Genomic DNA, 24,023 nt, shown 5'->3' with positions numbered 1-24,023 from the left:
AACTAAAGGATGTCTTCATTGACTCGGGGACTGTGCTCTGCCACTATATGTATCTATCAAGGGCACAACATGTCCTCAGCATTTCCATATGGTCGGTGACGGTTGGAAGGAAGGAATGACGAGGAGGAAATAGACACAGTTCAGCAACAAAACTTTGTCCCCTTGTCATCCATCAAACAAGCCACAGTATGCACTTATGCTCAAGTCACATAAAGATCTAGGCCAAGTACATGTGTATTCCTACTTTGATTCACTGACAAATACAACATGTTTTCTCTATGCAGCTTCACACTGACCTGGACAGGGGCGACAGCGACGTGAAGTACACTCTATCAGGAGAAGGAGTCGGAACCATCTTCACCATAGACCAGACGACAGGTGACATCCATGCCTTGATGGGTTTGGACCGAGAGGTGAAGTCTTACTACACGTTACGAGCCCAGGCTGTGGACATGCACACAGGCAGGCCTCTGGAGCCTGAGTCTGAATTCATCATAAAAATTCAAGACGTCAATGACAATGAACCAAAGTTCTTGGACGGCCCATATACAGCCAGTGTCCCAGAGATGTCACCAGGGGGTAAGAAAGGCACCTATAAAGTACTTTTTGGCTTATACAAATCCATATGGAGTAAAGCTATGATGACAATTGGACATTAAGCTACACTAGGGTATTTGAAGGGAATCCTGTAGGAATACAGGTCTATGTTCTACTGTCTATGAATTTTACCTTCAAAGAATCATATGATTGAGATCTGACTCCAATTGAAATGATATGCAACGGTTGTTGTTGCTTGGTTTCATTTCAAGTCATGGCAGTCAGGTGGCATTGGTGTTTTTGTGTTGGAATGTTTCTGCAGTGGAAAGGAATAAAGTCCATTATTTTATACAAAAAACACACATTGAAGCAGGTGACATTCATTCACAGTTTATTGTGGTGGACTGGACTCAACAAATGTTTTTAGTCTCAAACAAACCGTGCCATTTTTCTAAACGTTTGCACCGTGCACTGATCACCATGAGCAGTGGTAGAAACCTAAAGATCGCTAACAATTTGGCCTAAAGCCAAACATTTTCAGTCTTTATATGATACATTCTATGTCCGTGTTTAAGTGGTACAAAATGATTAAGTGGTACAAAACACTGAATTGATATTAAATCAAAGTAAAAGCAGTTAGTTCTCCTACCTCTTTTGAGCACAGGTGGGATACCATGGATACGGTATCCATATTAAGTCTCAATAAGAGTTGAGTCAGTCTCAGTAGAAATTGAGTCTGTCTCAGTAAGACTTCTGTCATTCTCAGTAGAAGTTGAGTCAATCTCAGTAAGGTTTGAGTCTTTCATCCTTGCCTATCTTCATTTCCTAAATCCCTTTCCTTCTTTCCTTTCCTAACTTCCTTTCCTTCTTTCCTAAACCCATTCCTTCTTTAATTTCCTAGCTCTCTCTTCTCCTTTCCTTTCCTAGATTTGTTTCCCCCCTTTCCTAACTTCCTTACGTATTATCCTGTCCTAACTTCCTTGCCGGTATCCTTATTTCCTTTCCAAGTTTCCTTTCCTATCTCTTTTTCCTCCTTTCCTAGAAAAAGGAGCTAGTAAAGGAGGAAAGGGAACAGGAATGGATAGGAGGAAGCGGAGCTAGAAAATCAAAGGATGGGAGGAAAGGAAGCTAGAACAGGAGGAAAAGAAAAGGAGCAGGGCAACCAAAGGAGGAGAGGAAAGTAAGGCAAGGTTTCAAGGAAATTAAACTAGGAAATGAGGAAAGGAAGATAGAAAAAGGCAGAAAGGAAGCTAGGATAGGAGGAAAGGACATTTTGTTAATAAAGTAGGAGGAAAGGATTATACAAAGAGAGTGCACATGTATGTGGTAAGGATTCACCAGCGCCAGTAGATGTTAATAGTATTGGCTTTAATGAGAGGACAGTTTTTTGGTGACAGGACAGTTTTAGTGACAACCAATGGAGTCATACTGACACATTATCAGTAACCACAGCTGTCACCGAAAGGTGGTAGCATGATCATCATATATGTATTACTCTCCTTATGCTCTAAAGAAATGTATGTACATGTTACCTGTGTCACTATGCTGCTACCGGCTTCTCTTCCGCCACTGTCCCTGTCCCCTTACTGGGCTCAAACAAGTGGTCCTCTGATTGCAAACAAATGTGACCGCCCACCTGACAAACAGACCAGGGGTGCATTCAGCAGGATGCAACGTTTTGGTACGTTCAGATAGAAATATGCTATGTAGAATCAACACCCCTTTTTGACATTTAGAAAAAGGAATCACTTTGTCTTTACTCGTGGCATATCCACAATGTTCAGCAATGTTTGGCTACTGAACGAGGCCCCGCTGTCAAAAAACAAAAAAGGCTGTATTTAGCATTGGCAGCACCATTAAGGACTTAAACTATTTTTAAATAATCAACTGGATGGGACTTCCTATGGGTTAAGGAAGGATCACATGATCCCATCCGGGTCATCGGGAGGGATCAGCCAACTAATTATACTTGTGAGCAAACATTCCATAACTGCAGGTGGCAGTAAATCGCAAACCTTGGCTTTATACCTGTTCAAACAACACACTCCAGGGGGCAGTATGCACTGTTACAGTTTGTTTACCAACTCAGAAGTAGTAGAAGAAGAAAATTGACCGCTTCAAAATGAAGATGGCGTCAATGGCGCTGTCCATGCTCTCATAATGAGACAGATACAATGATGCAATGTCTATGATGCCATGTCCTAAGTCTATGCTGAAAATACTGACAATCGTGCAACTGTGGCCACAAATACTCACCCACGCTCTAGGATGCACACACAGTAGAGCACACATGAGCGGTCAGTGAAAGCAACAGGAGGTTGCTGAGGGGAAAACGCCTCTTAATAATGTCCGGAACGGCGCAAATGGAAACATGCGTTTGATGTATTTGATACCATGCCACTAATTCCGCTCCAGTTATTACCACAAGCCCGTTCTCCCCTATTAAGGTGCCACCTACCTCCTGTGGTGAAAGCGCAGAAACACAAACAAAAGAAACAAGGATATGAAAATGAAATAAGAAATGAAATAAGAAAACCTCTACCTCGTGCTTCCCACTAAAGGCCTAGTCTTTATATTAGTTATGCCTGCTTAATATGCTTCCTGTACTTTATTCAATAATTTTGTTGGGTGACATAACTTCTCCCATCTATCTGTCTGATAAATACAATTAAGTAAAGTTATATTAACAATTAGATTTTAAGACCATCATCTCTTAATTCTCATGAAGTCTAAACTCCATGTAGAGGAATCTTCAGATTCAGCCTTGATCAAAAAAGTTCAGCCAAGTTTTCAATATCTTGCTTTGAATTACATTAGATATCCTATAGCAGGGGTACTATTTGAGACGGTCCGGTCACATACACTTCCTAGTATCAGGTATGAAGGTAAGACTCAGATGCAGACAACGTCGAATTAACAACAGTTTAATAATCCAACAGGGGCAGGAAATAGACAGGTCAAGGCAGGCAGGGGTCAGTAACCAGAGGTGGTGGAACAGTACGGGATGGCAGGCAGGCTCAGGGTCAGGGTAGGCAGAGGACAACGATCCAGAGGTGGTGGAACAGTACGGGATGGCAGGCAGGCTCAGGGTCAGGGTAGGCAGAGGACAACGATCCAGAGGTGGGGTAAAGGTACAGGTTTGGCAGGCAGGCTCAGGGTCAGGGGTAGACAGTATGGTCAGGCAGGCGGGCTCAGAGTCAGGACAGGCAAGGGTCAAAACCAGGAGGGTGAAAAAAAGAGAGACTGGGAAAAGCAGGAGCTGAGACACAAAAACGCTGGTTGACTTGACAAACAAGACGAACTGGCAACAGAAAAACAGAGAACACAGGTATAAATACACAGGGGATAATGGGGAAGGTGGGTGACACCTGGAGTGGGGTGGAGACAATCACAAAGAGAGGTGAAACAGATCAGGGTGTGATACCTACTGCAGGTGGCAAAGATCTGGATGCATAAGGTAATTTATCGGCGTAGTAACAAACCCCCACCTCGCAACCCATGCGACCCCAAACTGTTCACACCTCTCTTGTTGGTGGAGAGAAAATGTTGCAGTTTTAAAGCTAATTTCCCGCAATTCTAAACATTTTGCATGTGGCAGAGCATTTTATTCCCCCGCTGTTTAAGAGCTAATTTGCTGAAATTCTATCCATTCTTACATGTCTTATGTGTGTTTACATGATAGCAGGGTTTTTTTTTTTGGGGGGGGGGGGGCCTGCGGTCCGTATTGACGCCGTTCATGGTCCGGATCCGGTCCGCGGTCCACCAGTTCAGTACGGAGGTCCTATGGCCTATGTAGGTTACATTGCACGCCAGAATTTGTCAAATTATATCATTACATTTTTAATGATGAATTCAAAAGAATCATGTACTATTCTTATGATGTAATGCTCGAAGTGATGAAAATAACACTCTTTATTAACAATTTCTTTCCTTTTGTCTCTGTATGATGGACAGGTACTTTTGTTATGCAGGTGACTGCCACAGATGCTGACGACCCCTCCTATGGGAATAGTGCACGGATCGTCTACAGTATCCTACATGGACAGCCTTACTTTTCAGTCGACTCCAAAACTGGTGAGATCACAACATAGTTGAAATCAAGGCACATCCACAATGTCAAATGGAGAGATTTGAAAACCAAAAGAGTTATATGTGTAACCGGCCTTTACAATGGCAAAATGTAAAGCTGTACCACTGCAATATGTGATTATTGTGAATAGTTTGAGATTATATTGCAGCTGAAGTTGGACTGAGAGTATAGGGGAACACATTCAATCAGGATTACTCGTAGTCGGTGGCAACTTGTGACCCTTTAGTACCCGTACCACGAGACTCACTCCTGATCAAACGCTATTCACACAGGTAGAGGCACTATTAGGTCAGATTAGTATTTGCTCAGTGTCAAAGCTCTCCCTTTTATGACATCCTACACAGATGTGTAACATTCTCCCAAATGAATGCATGAGTCAAAATCCACCTCTTCTCTATTCCTTCGACAAACATCAAAGGGGATTCAATCTCTTATAATCACAACTCATCTCTCTTTCTCCCCCTCACTACTCTTTACTCTTGCTTGACTCTCTCTCTCTCTCTCTCTCTCTCTCTCTCACACACACACACACACACACACACACACACACACACACACACACACACACACACACACACACACACACACACACACACACACACACACACACACACACACACACACACACACACACACTCTCACATCTTCTCTGTTGGTTTTTGTGACCTTGAACAGGGGTTATTAGAACTGCGTTGCCTAACATGGACCGTGAAGTGAAGGAGCTTTACCAGGTCCTTATTCAGGCAAAGGATATGGGCGGTCAGCTGGGAGGACTAGCCGGAACCACCACCATCAACATCACCCTCAGCGACGTCAACGACAACCCACCCAGGTTTTCAAAAAGTGTGCCAAATTGCATTTTAATGACTATGGTTTTGTTTGCTATTACCCAATGAATTTAACAATATTGTGGGCACTGAAAGGGAATCTTTCTGCACATAAGGGATCTCATCATATCTCTAGGCAACTAGATGTTACTTTAATAATTAACTAGTGTTAGTGTTAATCAATTACAATTAGGTAATTCATATTTGTATGAGCTGTTTATATATAATCAATGGTTTAGCAACACCAGTGAAGTGATACTTGTATAAATAGGCTTCACGTTATTAAAAGAGGGTAAAGTGAGTCTCTGGCCCTTACATAAAACTAGAGCCGAGACTTGACTCATACAAGAAGCAGCCAATGACATCTTTTGTATTTCTACATTTGAATCTATTCTTACTGTACGGCAGGTATATTCCACCTCAGGGTCCCAGAGTCTTCGTTAGTGGGCTCAGCAGTGGGGAAGATCAGAGCTCATGACATGGACTCTGAGAAGAATGCAGAGGTGGAATATTCTATTGTTCCTGGAGATGAAGGACACATGTTTAACATCACCTCCAACGGGCACAGTCAAGAGGGAATCATAGTCCTCAGTGAGGTAGGAATTAACAACCCTTCACCAATCACTTTATTTTACTTGAACCCTTTTACTCTATGTTGAGGAAAGGTCCACAAATGACCTCCATCGCGCTCTGTTTTGGGCCAGTTTCTCAAGTAAGAATTGCAGGTCTGTTATGATAGATCAGGAGCAAAGCTGTGCTCATTTAGATAATTAAACTAACATACTACTTAGGCCTTGAAATATTAATAGATAATTGCTGCATATATCATTTTTGTCACACCCTGATCAGTTTCACCTGTCCTCGTTATTGTCTCCACCCTCTCCAGGTGTCTTTTGTTTTCCCCAGTGTATTTATCCCTGTGTTTCCTGTCTCTCTGTGCCAGTTCGTCTTGTATGTTTCCAAGTCAACCAGCGGTTTTCCCGTTCTCCTGCTTTTTGCATTCGCCTTCTTCTAGTCCTCCCGGTTTTGACCCATGCCTGTTTATGGACTTTGAAACAGCCTGCCTGACCATTCTGCCTGCCTTGACCACGAGCCTGTCTACCACTCTGAACCTCCTGGACTCTGATCTGGTTTTGACCTTTTTGCCTGTCCACGACCATTCTCTTGCCTACCCCTTTGGATTAATAAACATTGTAAGACTCCAACCTGCCTCCTGTGTCTGCATTTGGGTCTCGCCTTGTGCCTTGATACTTTTATTACAACTACAAACCATCCTCAGAACCTAACCATGAGGAAATATGGAGAAATTGATGATCCCTATTTTCTGGCAGTCTAAAAATGTATTTGGATATTTTTTTCAGGAAAATGAATGGATGTGTTTGGATTTAGTCTAAAATGAATACCTTTGAGGCTATGATCAGACAACACAACTCCTGATGGGATGTGACAAGCAGGAATCCCTTTAGAAAGCCCCTTTACAACAGATTATTCTCTCTCTGTGGCCCACAGACTCCCAAATACTGGTATCCTATCTTCACATAAGTGGATAGTTGCACCAAAGCTTTTGAACTGGGTTTGAGTGCATGTCTCGTCTGGGCTGGGATTATATTATTATTCACAGATGGGGTGTGTATCGTGCAGCTCTGTGAGTTACCTCGATATAAGTATATCAAAGCGCTACATGCACTTTTCTGGATGTTGACAATGAACATTCAAAACATTTGGCACTTTCTTGCAAATGCATAGTGGGAATATACAAAGGCACTTCTGCCTTCTGAAATTGAAATGATTTTAGAGCCATCTATTTGTAGCTGTTTGTATCACAGCCATCCTTGTTAGTGATCTGTTTCTTCCTGCTCTCTAACTGTAAGACACCTACAAGGTCCTGACAAGTAGCCCAACATGACCATTTACCTGACACTGCAGAATGATACCTCAAAATGACTGCTAGTGGATCACCAGGTGGTAGAGACACAGTGATCAACTACAACCCCCCCCCCCCCATGTTCCTCTGCTAAAACAGCTCCTGTAAAACTGTGAAAGCCCAGGTGATGGAGGAAAGTATGGAAAATGGCTGATTTGGGGAGGGCTCAGCCAAAGTTTGCCACAGTTTGTGACAAGAGGATTTGGAAGAGTAACCGTTTCAAGGGATAATCGACTCCGTCAAAATAAAAGATTATAGTGAAACGATAGATAAACCGTCTGTGGGATTCAAATGGCCTCTAAATGTATTTATGTGTCAAGATATTGGGTCTATACTTTGTTTCTACATTGGACAGTGCTGGATTTAGTTTAGGCCTGAATGCACGCCCAATTTATGATATGCTTCAAGACTCCAGGAGTTATCTGTTCCAACCGAAATAGCACCAAAGCGATTATTTAAAAAACTGTAGTATGCAGGAAGTCAAGCACTTTGATATGGAAATGTCAAACCTTTATACGTTAGAATATCAACCACAGTCATCTATTTTATTTATTTGAGATAATATGATCTCTTTCCAAGCCAAACTCTGGTATATTCCAAAAACAGTTTTTACCATGTAGGTTATCAGTGAATTTAAAAAAGTGTGCCCTCACACATGAAGTGGGAGGTTGAGGTGCTATGCAATCCCATGGATCTCCTTGATGATGAGTCAGGCACCTAGGAGGGCACAGTGAAAACAGCAGGAGCTTCCTGGCACAAATATTGTAATTGACACCTCTGTGCCGATAATAAGAAGGAATTGTCACTAGGTTGTGGGTGGGAGGTGGGAGGTAGAGTAGGAGGATATAGGCCCAAACCAACCACGGATGGGTTCTCTTTCCAGATAAGGAATATTGTCCCTGCTCATTTGCAATGTTGCAAGAATTGTGTTCCCTGCAGGTAACGCTGAGCGGTGCTTTTTGGATGGGATGGCACACATGCTGTGGTATCTGTCCTCCTGCATCTCCTGCCCAGTCCTTTTGTCTGTCTGGTTGTTATGCAGTCAGCAGGGTGGCTGCCCATTCCACAGACAACCAGGCTTTTGCATTTGTGTGTCTCAGACAGGGACTGCTGTGTGTGTGTTGACAGTGAAAACTGCTCTGCTGTCAACGCTAACTAGGGACCCAGCTGAGTTAATGTGAGACTATAATATAGGGTTAGAAAGCTGTTCTCAAAATGTCTTCCTGAAAATGTGTTAAAACCCCAAACATTGGCTTTTCAAGTCTCAAATTGTTTAAAAACTGAGACACTGAAGAACATGAGTCTGTTGATAAAAGAACATTGAAACCAACTATTTTTTATTCATTTAACATAAATCAATCTTGGTTGGTGCAGTTAACATGCATATTTCCATATCAAAGTGCTTAACTTCCGTGTCTGTTGAGCATACGAAACCGAACAGAGGTGTTAACAAACTGAACCAATCACTATATTTGACCATTGCACACAGTATATTCATATCACAGAACATTTACAAGAAATGCATTCTGATTTTGACAGTGTGAATGATTTTATAAATAATGATTCTATGTTGATTTGATTACTATGAATAATACATGCATTTCACCTTTCATTCATTATCTTTCAGCATCTCGACTATGAAACCAAAAGATCGTACACCTTTAAAGTGGAGGCCTCCAATGCTCATCTGGATCCCCGGTTCCTGCACCGGGGCCCCTTCAAAGACACTGCCACCGTCAAGGTCAACGTGCTGGATGTGGATGAACCCCCTGTGTTCACTAAGACCTCTTACACCATAGATGTGTATGAGGACACTCCTGTTAGCACCATCATTGGATCTGTTACAGCGCAGGACCTAGATGCAAGTACCAGCGCAGTTAGGTAAGGACTCTTGAATACATTTATATATATACATGTATGGTAAGTCGTATTTACCTACTGTATGGTTAATCAAATTGAGATTCATCAAGGCTGGTGTTGAGCAATGGGACCATGATGGATTGAGGTATTTTCCAGTTGGGCACCTGTATCCGACACCTTAAATGGCAAAAAGAAAAAGCTGTCAACATAGATCAACTTTACTGTATCTATTTAGCGAGATGGGAGCATTTTGGTCAGGTGACTGGAGTGTTGGATGTTTGATTTAACCAACAGAGACACACTTTGCTCCTCAGAGTTATGAACACTGACAACTAATATACATTTGGCTTGTTGTTTTTCTTCTTCTTCCAAATGTTTTTCAAGTACAGTTGACTTCCACTCTGTTGGTGTGGAGAGACAGAGCGTGAGACGCAGGACATCTCTTGCGCAAGAACATAAAAATACGTTGTGGCCCAGCAGTGTGTTTTTTGTTATCGATGAATATTTAATGTCTTGCTAGAAATGAAGGAGGCAGTAATTCACCTTGCTCAAAAGGCCTTCTTTGTGATGTCTGCTTAATATTTGAAAGCATTACATTTGTCATTGTTTTCATGGGACATGAAACATTTAAACATACTAGAATGCTGATCAGAACACAACCACATGGCATTATGTTCACTATATAGTGCACTTCTTTTGATCAGGGTCATAAGAAGTGCACTATATAGGGAATAAGGTGCTGTTTGGGACGCATCCCTAGTTTCTACATGAAAAGAGAGTGATTATTTTATTCTTCTGTGTAATGTTTGCGGTCATTGCCTTGATCTTTATTTGATTAATCGTTATGACATTTCTCCTTCGAGACCAATACATTATTTAGGCCTATCTATCTCTATAGACCTATTACATTCAGATGTTCTATTACAGTGCCTTCAGAAAGTAGTCATACCCCTTGACTTTTTCCACATTCTGTTGTGTTACTGCCTGAATTTAAAATAGTTTAAATTGAGATTTTGTTGGTCACTGCCCTACATACAATACCCCACAATGTCAACGTTTTTTTCAAAATGTTTACAAATAAATAAAAATGAAAAGCTGAAATGTCTTCAGTCAATAAGTATTTAACCCCTTTGTTGTGGCAAGACTAAATACACTTAGGAGTAAAATATTTCTTAAAAAGTCACATAATAAGTTGCATGGACTGAATGTTTTTTGAATGACTACCTCATCTCTGTACCCCACACATACAATTATCTTCAAGGTCCCTCAGTCAAGCAGTGAATTTCAAACATATTATTTAACCACAATGACCAGGGAGGTTTTCCAATGCCTCGCAAGATAGGGCACCTTGAATATCTCTTTGTTCATGGTGAAGTTATTAATTATACTTCGGATGGTGTATCAATGTACCCAGTCACTACAAAGATACAGGCGTCCTTCCTAACTCAGTTGAGAGGAAGGAAACAGTTCATTGATTTAACCATGAGGCCAATGGTGACTTTAAAACAGTTAAAGAGTTTAATGGCTGTGATAGGAGAAAACTGAGTAGTTACTCCACAATACTGAGTAGTTACTCCACAACATTGTAGTTACTCCACAATACTAACCTAATTGACAGAGTGAAAAGAAGGAAGCCTGTACAGAATTTAAAAAAATATTCCAAAACATGCGTCCTGTTTGCAACAAGTCACTAAAGTAATACTGCCAAAAAGTGGCAAAGCAATTACCTTTTTGTCCTGAATACAAAGTGTTATGTTTGTGGCAAATCCAATGCCACACATTACTGAGTACCACTCTCCATATTTTCAAGCATAGTGGTGGCTGCATCATGTTATGGGTATGCTTGTAATCGTTAACGACTGGGGAGTTTTTCAAGATTTAAAAGAAACGGAATGGAGACAATCACAGACAAAATCCTAGAGGAGAACATGCTTTAGTCTGTTTTCCACCAGACTTGGGAGATGAATTCACCTTTCAGTAGGACAATAACCTAAAACACAAGGCCAAATCTACACTGGAGTTGCTTACCAAGAAGACAGTTAATGTTCCTGAGTCACCGAGTTACAGTTTCGACTTAAATCTGTTGAAAATCCATGGCAAGGCCTGAAAATGGTTGTCTAGCAATGATCAACAACCAATTTGACAGAGCTTGAAGAATTTTGAAAAGAACAATGGGCAAATGTTTTACAATCCAGGTGTGGGAAGTCTTAGAGACTTACCAGAAAGACTCACAGCTTTAATTAATTGTTGTTGAAAATGGATTCCATTTTGAATTCAGGCTGTAACACAACAAAATGTGGAATAAGTCAAGCGGTATAGTCAAGAGGTATGAATACTTTCTGAAGGCATAATGACAACGTGAAAATGATAATGTGAAAACAATACTTGTAGAAGTACCTTCAGCAACAATTAAAGCTGTGAGTCTTTCTGGTAAGTCTCTAAGACTTGCCACACCTGGATTGTGCAACATTTGCCCATTGTTCTTTTCAAAATTCTTCAAGATTTGTACATGCAAATAAAGAATGAAGGTGTGGAAAGAATAGTTCAGATGTAAGTATTGGTTGAAAGATGCTGTGTGAGGTTGAGGAAATCCTGTTCAGTAGTTTTTTTAAAATGTATTCATGTTTTTTTGTGAATGTTTTGTAGATACTCTATTGAGTGGAAGAGGCCTGTGGATGGCTGCTTTGACATTGATACTGTGGAAGGAACCATCTCCACCAACGAGATGTTGGACAGAGAGAGTAATAGGCAGCACAATATCTCTGTTGTGGCCACTAAAGTTAGTAAGTATAGGACGAAGGGTAAATATGTACAGTATATAATATGTCTTAACATACACTGAGTGTACAAAACATTAGGATATTGAATTGCACCCCCTTTAGCCCTCAGAACAGCCTCAATTCATCCAGGCATGGACTCTACAAGATGTTGAAAGTGTTCCACAGGGACGCTGGTCCATGTTGACTCCAATGCTTTCAACAGTTTTGTCATGTTGGCTGGATGGTCTTTGGGTGGTGGACCATTCTTTTTTTGTAAGATGTGTTTACTCTTTTATAAACAATACAAAACATACACACACAAACAATATTTACAAACATCAACTACATCACACCTGCCCAGACCAACTAGCACACATCCCCATCTCTAGCGCCCATGGCCTGTGTAAGAATATTTTGAAGATAAATACACAACGCAGAGGACGAGAGGTCAATAGATGAATAGATGAGTCAATGTCAATAGATGAGTCAATGGAGTACTAACGATCAATGGAAATAGGGTTTTTCTGTAATAGGGGATTAATGATTAATGGATCAGAGACATGGGAGGAATTTCAGTCTGGGACTCATATCTACATGGCAAGTTATCATTGGTCCAAATTGTTTATACATTGGACCTGAAATAAGATACTTGTTATTTGGCCATTGGCCCAGTTTTATTACAAGGAATTCTAATTGGTCAACCACAGGCTAGGGCTGGATTATAAAGTACATCCTGTTTCTTAGTTCTGTGGAGAGAATCACTGAAGAGAATCACTGAAGAGAATCCCTGAGGACAGGGGAGAATGAACATCTACCTCTCAGCATAACATCTATGATTCGTCCTCTTTGAATAAACCTATTTTCCTCCTCCTGATTTGCATTGGGGTCTGTGGTTTAGAAGAGTAACATCAACTGCTAACACCTGAAACTGCACCATTTTGATTCTCTTAGTAACCCACACACTTTCTATATTTAAATAATAAATGATTAGATTTTTCCATTGTGTTAATGATGGCGGATTGATTGATTTCCACGTTTTTATTCTGCATTTTTTAAAGATGAGTGATGAGAAGAGAATCGTCCAAACCATCGTGTATCTCAATACACCCCCATATACCATGTGTTGAAATATGCAGACAGACAGATTGAAAGTACGTTTACATTGTAATACTTCTGACAGCCAACTTTCTAGCTCTGTCCACAACTTCCGGACTTTATAGCATTCCCAGAAAGCATGGATTATTGAATGATTATTAGATTTACACTTAAGACATGACCTTGCCGTTGTGTTGTGGAATTTATGAATTTTGTCTCTTGTAAATTCTATATTAGCTTATACTAGATCAAGCGTACATTTTAGTTAAACTTAATTTTGTTAGTTATGCTCCAACTTTCCCCTACATCTTATGCCAAAACCAGTTATTTTTAAGTCTTGGTTCAAATAGTTAATGTTTTTTTCTAAGAGATTGTCAGTTGGATATGCTCTCTGCAAGGTTTTGTATATTCTTCCTTTGTCACGCCCTGACCGTAGAGATCTTTTTATTCTCTATGTTTGGTTGGTCAGGGTGTGACTCGGGTGTGAAACTCTATGTTCTTTATTTCTATGTTTTGGCCGGGTATGGTTCTCAATCAGGGACAGCTGCCTATCGTTGTCTCTGATTGTGAATCATACTTAGGCAGCCTGTTTTGCCACCTTAGTTTTGCGGGATGTTGTTTTTTATTAGCTCTGTGAAGCCTACAGAACGTGACATTTGTTATTCTTTTGTTGTTTTGTTTGGTGTTCTAATTAAATAAAGGGTAAGGGACCCTGGAGGCAGGCTGGAGAATATCGCCGTCCAAAGGAGGAGATAAAGGCAGCGAAGGAGGAGCGGCGGCGATATGAGGAGGCAAGTCATCGATGGAAGCCCGAGAAGCCACTCCCAAAATATTCTGGGGGGGTGGCACACTGGGAGGTTGACGGAGCTAACTCACGGCAAGGAGCGTGGTACTGGTCAGACACCGTGTTATGCGATAAAGCGCACCGTGTCTCCAGTGCACGTGCACAGCCCGGTGCGCTCGGAGCCAGCTCTCCGCAAGTGCCACGCTAGAGCGGGCATCCAGCCAGGGCAGATTGTGCCAGCTCAGCTCTCTTGGTCTCCGGTGCGCCGTTTTGGCCCAGGGTATCCTGCGCCGGCCCTGCGCACTGTGTCTCCGGTGCGCTGTGACAGTTCAGTGCATCCTGTGCCTGCACTCTGCACGTGCCGGGCTAAAGTGGGCATTCAGCCAAGAGGAGCGGTGCAAGTGTTAAGCACCAGATCTCCAGTGCTCCCCCACAGCCCAGTTCATCCTGTGCCTGCTTCACGGGTCAGTCCGGAGCCTTCAGCGACGGTCACCAGTCCGGAGCCTCCAGCGACGGTCCCCAGTCCGGAGCCTCCAGCGACGGTCCCCAGTCCGGGTCCTGCTACGAGGATCCCCAGTCCGGGGCCTGCAGCGAGGGTCCCCAGTCCGGGTTCGGTGACGAGGGTCCCCGCACCAGAGGCGCCACCAAAGTGGGGGGAGCCAGAGGTGCAGCGGGGTCTGCGTCCCGCACCGTAGCCGCCACCAGGATAGATGCCCACCCGGACCCTCCCCTTTAGTGTCAGGTTTGCGGCCGGAGTCCGCACCTTTGGGGGGGTACTGTCACGCCCTGACCGTAGAGATCTTTTTATTCTCTATGTTTGGTTGGTCAGGTTGTGACTCGGGTGGGAAACTCTATGTTCATTATTTCTATGTTTTGGCCGGGTATGATTCAAAATCGGGGACAGCTGTCTATCGTTGTCTCTGATTGTGAATCATACTTAGGCAGCCTGTTTTGCCACCTTAGTTTTGTGGGATGTTGTTATTTGTTAGCTCTGTGAAGCCTACAGAACATGACGTTCGTTATTCTTTTGTTGTTTTGTTTGGTGTTCTGATTAAATAAAGAATCATGAACATGTACCACGCTGCACCTTGGTCCACTTCTTCCGACGAGCGTTACATCCCTATCAAATTAACATCATTTTCTAACTCACATAAGATTCCCTCAAGGTTGCTCTGATGTCCAAGAGATTTCCTGTTACCAAGTCATTTACAGTTTCTATGCCTTTATGGTTTCTATGGTTAACCATTCTTGATACACACGGGAAAAACCCAGCAGCATTGCAGTTCTTGACACACTCAAACTGGTGCGCCTGGCACCTACTACCATACCCCGTTCAAAGGCACTTACATCTTTTGTGTTGCCCATTCACCCTCTGAATGGCACACATACACAATCCATGTCTCAATTGTCTGAAAGTCTTAAAAATCCTTCTTTAACCTGTCTCCTCCCCTTCAGCTACACTGATTGAAGTGGATTTAACAGGTGACATCAATAAGGGATCATAGCTTTCATCTGGATTCCCCTGGTCAGTCTTCATCTGGTCATGTCATGGAAAGAGCAGGTGTTCCTAATTTTCTATTCTCAGTGTCAATCCGCCTGGGGCTGTATTCAAAAAGAATATCAGAGTAGAAGTGCTGATCTAGAATCAGTTTTGCCTTTAAAATCATAATGAACAAGACGGGGGCCCTGATCATAGATCAATCAGTACTTCTCTGAGACGCTTTGTGAATAAGTGTCCCGGTGCAAGTAATTTGGACAGAGTTTGCACAAAGCAGGCCATACCGTAGTCTACAGACACACACAGGGTTCCATACTTGTGGCACCATCTAGTGAAATTGACTGATACTTACAGTAAAGCAGCTCAACAGATTCAATGAACTAAATGCTATTTTTCCTCTGAAAGAGCAGTTTATTAAATGGGAATCTTTTCAATGGATTTTTACAAATTCATTAGCATTATTAGAAAATCACACAATACAATCAACACATATTATTCATTTCTTATAATTTGACTGTGCAGCCATTTGTTTTTCTATGAAAACATGTTATTATTTGTCAATGACTCTATTTTCAAGTCATGTTATTTCATTGTCAATTTCATATTACTTGTATGAGGCCTGCAGTTTCAAGGGTAAACAGATAGTGTCACTGTTAAATCTTTCATCAAGCTACTGTAAACATAACACTGTTTGTTTTACAAAGCAGTTCAGACATGAGAGAAAGGGCTTTTGCAACGCTCACTCATTTGTGATGCTGACTGAGGTCCACTATGTGCAGGATGCATTATGTGTTGTGTGATTACTGTTTTCTTTGATTCTACAGACAACCCTATCCTATCCAACAAGGTCACAGTCACAGTCAACGTGCTGGATGTCAACGAGTTCCCTCCGGAGCTCACCATTCTCTTTGACACGTTTGTCTGTGAAAATGCAAAAGTAGGCCAGGCAAGTACAGCTCCTTTGTGATAAAGGTTGTGTGTGTGTGTGTGTGTGTGTAAGAGAATGAAAGAGAAATATAATAATTGTGATAATTGTCTCTCCACTTGTTTCTGGGCATATACTGTAGTTAAAAGCTCTTTGTGGTTTACCAGGTAATTCAGACCATCAATGCTACGGACAAGGATCTTCCCGCTGCTGGACAGAAGTTCTTCTTCAAGTCCCCCAGGGAAATCAGAAACAGGAATTTCTCTGTGCGAGACTTTGGAAGTAAGCCATGTTTTTTTTTCTTCAGAGAAATAAAGGAAGGGATAAAAGAGAGGGAGAGATGGAGAGAATGTGAAGGAGGGGATAGAGAAAGAGATGGAGTGAGAGAACGGAGAGAAAGAGGGAAAGAGAGAGTTGAAGAGAGAGAGGGAGAATTAAACAGTTGTGGCACGTTCAGTAAGGATTTTTTTTAAACTCTATTGAAAGTCTCTGTATATTATATACAGACTATCTATTACGATGCCATGCCAGTGACTCGCTTCAAATCTGCTTTCTTGATACTAGCTCCCTACAATATCCACTAACAATTGGTATTGAATTAATAGATGTTCAGTGTTTTTTGTACCCAACCCAGGGGATGCCAGGGTGAAGTATTTTACTTTTTGCTAACCCCTACAGCCTTCCCATCCTCCGTTAGTATTTTTCTAACACAGTAACACATAAATATCAGAGCTGATTCAGAGAGACAGCAGCGCTCATGGCCATCGCAGCAAACAGGCACAAGGTGTGCTATAATGGCTCCTACCTTGTCAAATTAGATATTCGTCCAGCCAGGCAGAGGGAATGCTGTGTGACAGAGTCAGTTCACCACCACTATCCTGGTACTGGAGACGAGGCAAGGCACATCGACACATCATCTCTGTAAAAACACCAGGCCTGTGTTTTATTTTTTTTGTAAATGCTAAGTACTCACCATCACCTTTTTCAAATAAGGCACTGTAAAACTGACATTCTAGATACAGTTGAACAGTTTACATACACCTTAGCCAAATACATTTAAACTCAGTTTTTCACAATTCCTGACATTAGGTCAGTTAGGATCCTGTCACGTTCCTGACCTGTTTTCTGTTAGTTTTTGTATGTGTTAGTTGGTCAGGACGTGAGTTTGGGTGGGCAGTCTATGTGTTGTGTTTCTATGTTGGTTTAATGGGTACCTGATATGGTTCTCAATTAGAGGCAGGTGGTTTTCATCTCCTCTGATTGAGAATCATATTAAGGTAGGTGGTGTCACATTGTTTGTTTGTGGGTGGTTGTCTCCTGTGTCAGTGTCTGTGTATGTTACGCCACACGGGACTGTTTCGGTTTTGTTTGTTTGTTCGTTTTATGTAGTCATTTTTCCTGTTCGTGCGTTCTTCGTGTTTCATGTAAGTTCTTACGTTCAGGTCAGTCTACGTCGTTTGTTGTTTTGTAGTGTGTTAAAGTGTTTTCGTGTTTTTCCGTTTTGTTAATAAATATTATGTCTACTAGCAACGCTGCGTTTTGGTTCAATCCCTGCTCCTCCTCTGCGGATGAAGAGGAGGAGGAACACCGTTACAGAACCACCCACCAAATCAGAACCAAGCAGCGTATGTTCGAGCAGTGGAATACACAGGACTACTGGACTTGGGAGGACGAGCTGGATGGAAAAGGACCTTGGGCTCAACCAGGAGAATATCGCCGCCCCAAAGCTGAGCTGGAGGCAGCGAAAACAGAGAGGCGGCGATATGAGGCAGCAAGGAAGCAAGGCTGGAAGCCGGAGAATCAAGCCCAAAACCGCAGATATGAAGGTATGCGGCTAGCAAGGAAGCCCGAGAAGAAACCCCAAAAATTTATTGGGGGAGGCTAAGAGGTAGTGGGCCAAGGGTAGGTAGGAGACCTGCGCCCACTTCCCAGGCTAACCGTGGAGAGCGGGAGTACGGGCAGACACCGTGTTACGCAGTAGAGCGCACGGTGTCTCCTGTACGTGTGCATAGCCCGGTGCGGGTTATTCCACCTCCCCGCACTGGTAGGGCTAGATTGAGCATTGAGCCAAGTGCCATGAAGCCGGCTCTACATATCTGGCCACCAGTACGTCTCCTTGGGCCGGCTTACATGGCACCAGCCTTACGCATGGTGTCCCCGGTTCGCCTACATAGCCCGGTGCGGGTTATTCCACCTCCCCGCACTGGTCGGGTGACGGGGAGCATTCAACCAGGTAAGGTTGGGCAGGCTCAATGCTCAAGGGAGCCAGTACGCCTGCACGGTCCGGTATTTCCGGCGCCACCTTCCCGCCCCAGCCCAGTACCACCAGTGCCTACACCACGCACCAGGCTTCCAGTGCGTTTCCAGAGCCCTGTTCCTCCTCCACGCACTAAGCCTCCTGTGCGTCTCCAGAGCCCTGTACGCACTGTTCCTTCTCCCCGTACTCGTCCTGATGTGCGTGCCCTCAGCCCGGTGCCACCAGTGCCGGTACCACGCACCAGGCCTATAGTGCGCTTCGAGAGGTCAGTGTGCCCTGTCCCTGCTTCCCGCACTAGCCTTGAAGTGCGTGTCTCCAGTCCGGTGCCTCCAGTTCCGGCACCACGCACCAGGCCTACAGTGCGCCTCAGTCGGCTAGAGTCTGTAGTCTGCCCAACGCCGTCTGAGCCATCCGTCTCCCCAGCGCCATCCGTCTCCCCAGCGCCATCTGAGCCATCCGTCTGCCCAGCGCCGTCTGAGCCATCCGTCTGCCCAGTGCCGTCTGAGCCGTCCGTCTGTCCCGAGCCATTAGAGCCGCACGTCTGTCCCGAGCCGTCAGAGCCGTTCGTCAGTCAGGAGCCGCTAGAGCCATTCGTCAGTCAGGATCTGCCAGAGCCGCCAACCAGACAGGATCTGCCAGAGCCGCCAACCAGACAGGATCTGCCAGAGCCGCCAACCAGACAGGATCTGCCAGAGCCGCCAACCAGACAGGATCTGCCAGAGCCGCCAACCAGACAGGATCTGCCAGAGCCGCCAGCGAGCCATGAGCAGCCAGAGCCGTCAGCGAGCCATGAGCAGCCAGAGCCGTCAGCGAGCCATGAGTGTCCAGAGCCGCCATGAGCGTCCAGAGCCGTCAGCCAGCCATGAGCGTCCAGAGCCGTCAGCCAGCCATGAGCGTCCAGAGCCGTCAGCCAGCCATGAGCGTCCAGAGCCGTCAGCCAGCCATGAGCTGCCCCTTAGCTTAGAGCTGCCATTTATCCAGAACTGCCCCTCAGTCCAGAGCTGTCTCTCTGTCCGGAGCTGCCCTTCAGTCCGGAGCTGCCCCTCTATCCTGAGCTACCTCTCTATCCTGAGCTACCTCTCTATCCTGAGCTACCTCTCTATCCTGAGCTACCTCTCTATCCTGAGTTACCTCTCTATCCTGAGCTATCCCTCTGTCCTGAGCTACCTCTCTGTCCTGAGCTACCTTGTCCCGGAGCTGTCCTTTATCTTGGTGTTGCCCCTTAAATTAGGTGGGTGGAGTAAGAGGGTGGTCATTCTGAGGGGGAGACGTAAGCTGGGATTGACTATGGTGGTGTGGGGTCCTCGCCCAGAGCCTGAGCCACCACCGTGGTCAGATGCCCACCCAGACCCTCCCCTAGACTTTGTGCTGGTGCGCCCGGAGTTCGCACCTTGAGGGGGGGGTTATGTCACGTTCCTGACCTGTTTTCTGTTAGTTTTTGTATGTGTTAGTTGGTCAGGACGTGAGTTTGGGTGGGCAGTCTATGTGTTGTGTTTCTATGTTGGTTTAATGGGTACCTGATATGGTTCTCAATTAGAGGCAGGTGGTTTTCATCTCCTCTGATTGAGAATCATATTAAGGTAGGTGGTGTCACATTGTTTGTTTGTGGGTGGTTGTCTCCTGTGTCAGTGTCTGTGTATGTTACGCCACACGGGACTGTTTCGGTTTTGTTTGTTTGTTCGTTTTATGTAGTCATTTTTCCTGTTCGTGCGTTCTTCGTGTTTCATGTAAGTTCTTACGTTCAGGTCAGTCTACGTCGTTTGTTGTTTTGTAGTGTGTTTTCGTGTTTTCGTGTTTTTCCGTTTTGTTAATAAATATTATGTCTACTAGCAACGCTGCGTTTTGGTTCAATCCCTGCTCCTCCTCTTCGGATGAAGAGGAGGAGGAACACCGTTACAGATTCCCACTTTATTTTAAGAATGTGAAATGTCAGAATAATAGTAGAGAGAATAATTTATTTCAGCTTTTATTTCTTTCATCACATTCCCAGTGGGTCAGAAGTTTACATACACTCAAATAGTATTTGGTAGCATTGCCTTTAAATTGTTTAACTTGGGTCAAACATCTCGAGTAGCCTTCGACAAGCTTCCCACGATAAGTTGGGTGAATTTTGGCCCATTCCTCCTGACAGACCTGGTGTAACTGAGTCAGGTTGGTTGGCTTCTTTGCTCGCATATGCTTTTTCAGTTCTGCCCACACATTTTCTATAGCATTGAGGTCAGGGCTTTGTGATGGCCACTCTAATACCTTGACTTTGTTGTCCTTAAGCCATTTTGTCACAACGTTGGAAGTATGCTTGGGGTCATTGTTCATTTGGAAGACACATTTGTGACCAAGCTTTAACTTCCTGACTGATGTCTTGAGATGTTGCTTCAATATATCCACCAAATTTTTCTCCCTCATGATGCCATCTATTTTGTGAAGTGCACCAGTCCCTCCTGCAGCAAAGCACCCCCACGACATGATGCTGCCACCCCCGTGCTTCACGGTTGGGATGGTGTACTTCGGCTTGCAAGCCTGCCCCTTTTTCTCCAAACATAACGATGGTCATTATGGCCAAACAGTTATATTTTTGTTTCATCAGACCAGAGGATATTTCTCCAAAAAAGTACGATCTTTGTCCCCATATGCAGTGGCAAACCGTAGTCTGCCTTTTTTATGGCATTTTGGAGCAGTGGCTTCTTCCTTGCTGAGCGGCCTTTAAGGTTATGTCGATATAGGACATGTTTTATTGTGGCTATAGATACTTTGGTACCTGTTTCCTCCAGCATCTTCACAAGGTCCTTTGCTGTTGTTCTGTAATTGATTTGCACTTTTCGCACCAAACTACATTCATCTCTAGGAGATAGAACACGTCTCCGTCCTGAGCGGTATGACGTCTGCGAGGTCCCATGGTGTTTATACTTGCGTACTATTGTTTGTACAGATGAACGTGGTACCTTCAGGTGTTTGGAAATTGCTCCCAAGGATGAACCAGACTTGTGGAGGTCTACAATGTTTTGCTGAGGTCTTGGCTGATTTCTTTTGATTTTTCCATGATGTCAAGCAGAGAGGCACTGAGTTTGAAGGTAGGCCTTGAAATACATCCACAGGTACACCTTCAATTGACTCAAATCATGTAAATTAGCCTATCAGAAGCTTCTAAATCCATGACATCATTTTCTGGAATTTTCCAAGCTGTTTAAAGGCACAGTCAACTTGGTGTATGTAAACTGCTGACCCACTAGAATTGTGATACAGTGAATTATAAGTGAAATAATCTGTCTGTAAACAATTGTTGGAAAAATTACTTGTGTCATGCACAAAGTAGATGTCCTAACCGACTTGCAAAAACTATAGTTTGTTAACAAGAAATTTGTGGAGTGGTTAAAAACTAGTTTTAATGACTCCAACCTAAGTGTATGTAAACTTCCGACTTCAACTGTACAAGACCGGCAGCGATGTCGATCTTTAGTATGTGCCCTATATTTCTCCCTAAAGAAAGAAGATGAACTGCAGGTTCACGCTCTACAACAACATCCGTAGAGTACGACCTTTCCTCACACAGGAAGTGGCGCAGGTCCTAATCCAGGCACTCATCATATCCTGTCTGTACTACTGCAACACTCTGATGGCTGAACTCCCCGCTTGTGCAATCAAACCCCTGCAACTTATCTAGAACGCCGCAGCCCATCTGATGTTCAACCTTCCCATGTTCTCCCATGTCACCCCACTCCTCCCTACACTCCATTGGCTTCCGGTGAAAGCTCGCATCCACTAGAAGATCATGATTCTTGCCTAGGGAGCAGCAAGGGGAATGACCCTCCCTACATTTAGGCTATGCTCAAACCCTACACCCCAACCCGAGCTCTTTGTTCTGACACCTCAGGTCTCTTGGCCGTCCCAATCCTACAGGAGGTCAGCTCCTGCTCATCCCAATCAACGCTCTACTTTGTCCTGGCACCCCAATGGTGGAACTAGCTTCCCTCTGATGCTACGACAGCAGAGTCCCTGCCCATCTTCTGAAAACAAAACATTTGCACTTGTCTTTTACTACTAGCACCGACTTTTCTGAAAAAATGTACTTACTACAACTGTGATATGTGGTTGTCTCACCTAGCTCGGGGGGCCCCCGAGTGGCGCAGCAGTCTAAGGCACTGCAACTCAGTGTTGGAGACGTCACTACAGACCCTGGTTTGTTTCCAGGCTGTATCACAACCGGCCGTGATTGGGAGTGCCATAGGGCGGCGCACAATTGGCCCAGCATTGTCCGGGTTAGGGTTTGGTAGGCCATCATTGTAAAGAAGAATTTGTTCTTAAATGACTTGCCTAGTTAAATAAAGGATAAATTAAAAATTAAAAAGCTATCTTAAGATGAATGCACTAAGTGTAAATTGCTTTGGATAAGAGCATCTGCTCAATGACTTAAATGTAAATGTGACTATGTAAGTAAATACATGTAAGTACTCTCTGTTGCATCACGGGTGAACACTCTTTGAAGATCCCTCATTTGGTTTTTAGACAACACTGCGGGGATAGTGACCAGACGTATAGGGTTCCAGACTTAATTGATTGATTGATTCATTGATTGATTTATTGATTTAAAACATGTAGGGTTAATGGTTGTGTCATTTGGTTTCCAGACAACACGGCGGGGATAGTGACCAAGCGTGTGGGGTTCCAAAGGCGGGTCCAGGAGTACTACGTGGTGCCTGTGGTGGTAGAGGACAGTGGCTACCCAGCCCAGAGCAGCACTGGCACCCTTACTGTCCGCGTGTGTGCCTGTGAGACCGACGGTTCCCTCCTGTCCTGCACGGCAGAAGCAGTCTTCCTACCAGTGGGTCTCAGCACCGGGGCAGTTATGGCCATTTTACTGTGCATGGTGATACTCCTGGGTAAGTCATGTCTGTCAGTCAGAGATTGTAGTGTAGAAACACAGTATCTCTGAACGTACAGTATACAGAATATTATTTCCATTTGACACCCACCTTGACGATGATAAATGGCAATAATGGTAATAACGGCTTCTTCCAAGTGTTAATTTCCTGCTATACACTGTAAATGTACATTATCATAATGTTAATGTGTACAATCACACACCAGGGGGAGCTGAAGTCCTAACGTACAGTAATGTCATTAAATTTACCGTTACAATTTGAAAAATGGCCCTTGAAACAATCCCATAATCATACTTGTAGGTCGATTTAGCTCACTTATCTTGGTCCAGCAATTACTCCCTACTTTCTCCTACTAAAGTATAATCTCTTACTATTGAATAACATAACACAGTGAGCACTATAGTAGTGTGGAGTAGGCTGCTGTGTTGTACTCTCTGCTGTCTGCCACTGGGAGGGAGGAAGAGAGAGGGAGGGAGAAGGAGAGATGAAAGCATTGTGAAACAGCCTTTCATCCTGTCTGACTGCTGCCTCAGTACAATAGTGACAGATGGCATGTCAGAAATGGATCACGGCTGGCCTCAGGCTGTGAT

General features: G+C 43.8%; 1 protein-coding gene across 1 annotated transcript in view; it reads left to right on the top strand.

Moving 5' to 3' along the window:
* Window positions 1-24,023, top strand: part of LOC139550750 (cadherin-12-like) — a 39,556-nt gene that overhangs the window by 14,546 nt on the left and 987 nt on the right. The window contains exons 3-11 of the mRNA XM_071361872.1: window positions 285-579; window positions 4,492-4,611; window positions 5,303-5,470; window positions 5,863-6,050; window positions 9,006-9,259; window positions 11,885-12,021; window positions 16,199-16,320; window positions 16,467-16,581; window positions 23,179-23,430. Coding sequence (XP_071217973.1) covers window positions 285-579; window positions 4,492-4,611; window positions 5,303-5,470; window positions 5,863-6,050; window positions 9,006-9,259; window positions 11,885-12,021; window positions 16,199-16,320; window positions 16,467-16,581; window positions 23,179-23,430 — 1,651 coding nt within the window. The remainder of the gene's footprint in view (window positions 1-284; window positions 580-4,491; window positions 4,612-5,302; window positions 5,471-5,862; window positions 6,051-9,005; window positions 9,260-11,884; window positions 12,022-16,198; window positions 16,321-16,466; window positions 16,582-23,178; window positions 23,431-24,023) is intronic.

Source organism: Salvelinus alpinus, chromosome 23, assembly GCF_045679555.1.
Source record: "Salvelinus alpinus chromosome 23, SLU_Salpinus.1, whole genome shotgun sequence".
NCBI lineage: Eukaryota > Metazoa > Chordata > Actinopteri > Salmoniformes > Salmonidae > Salvelinus > Salvelinus alpinus.
This window is presented reverse-complemented; position numbering and strand designations above follow the sequence as displayed.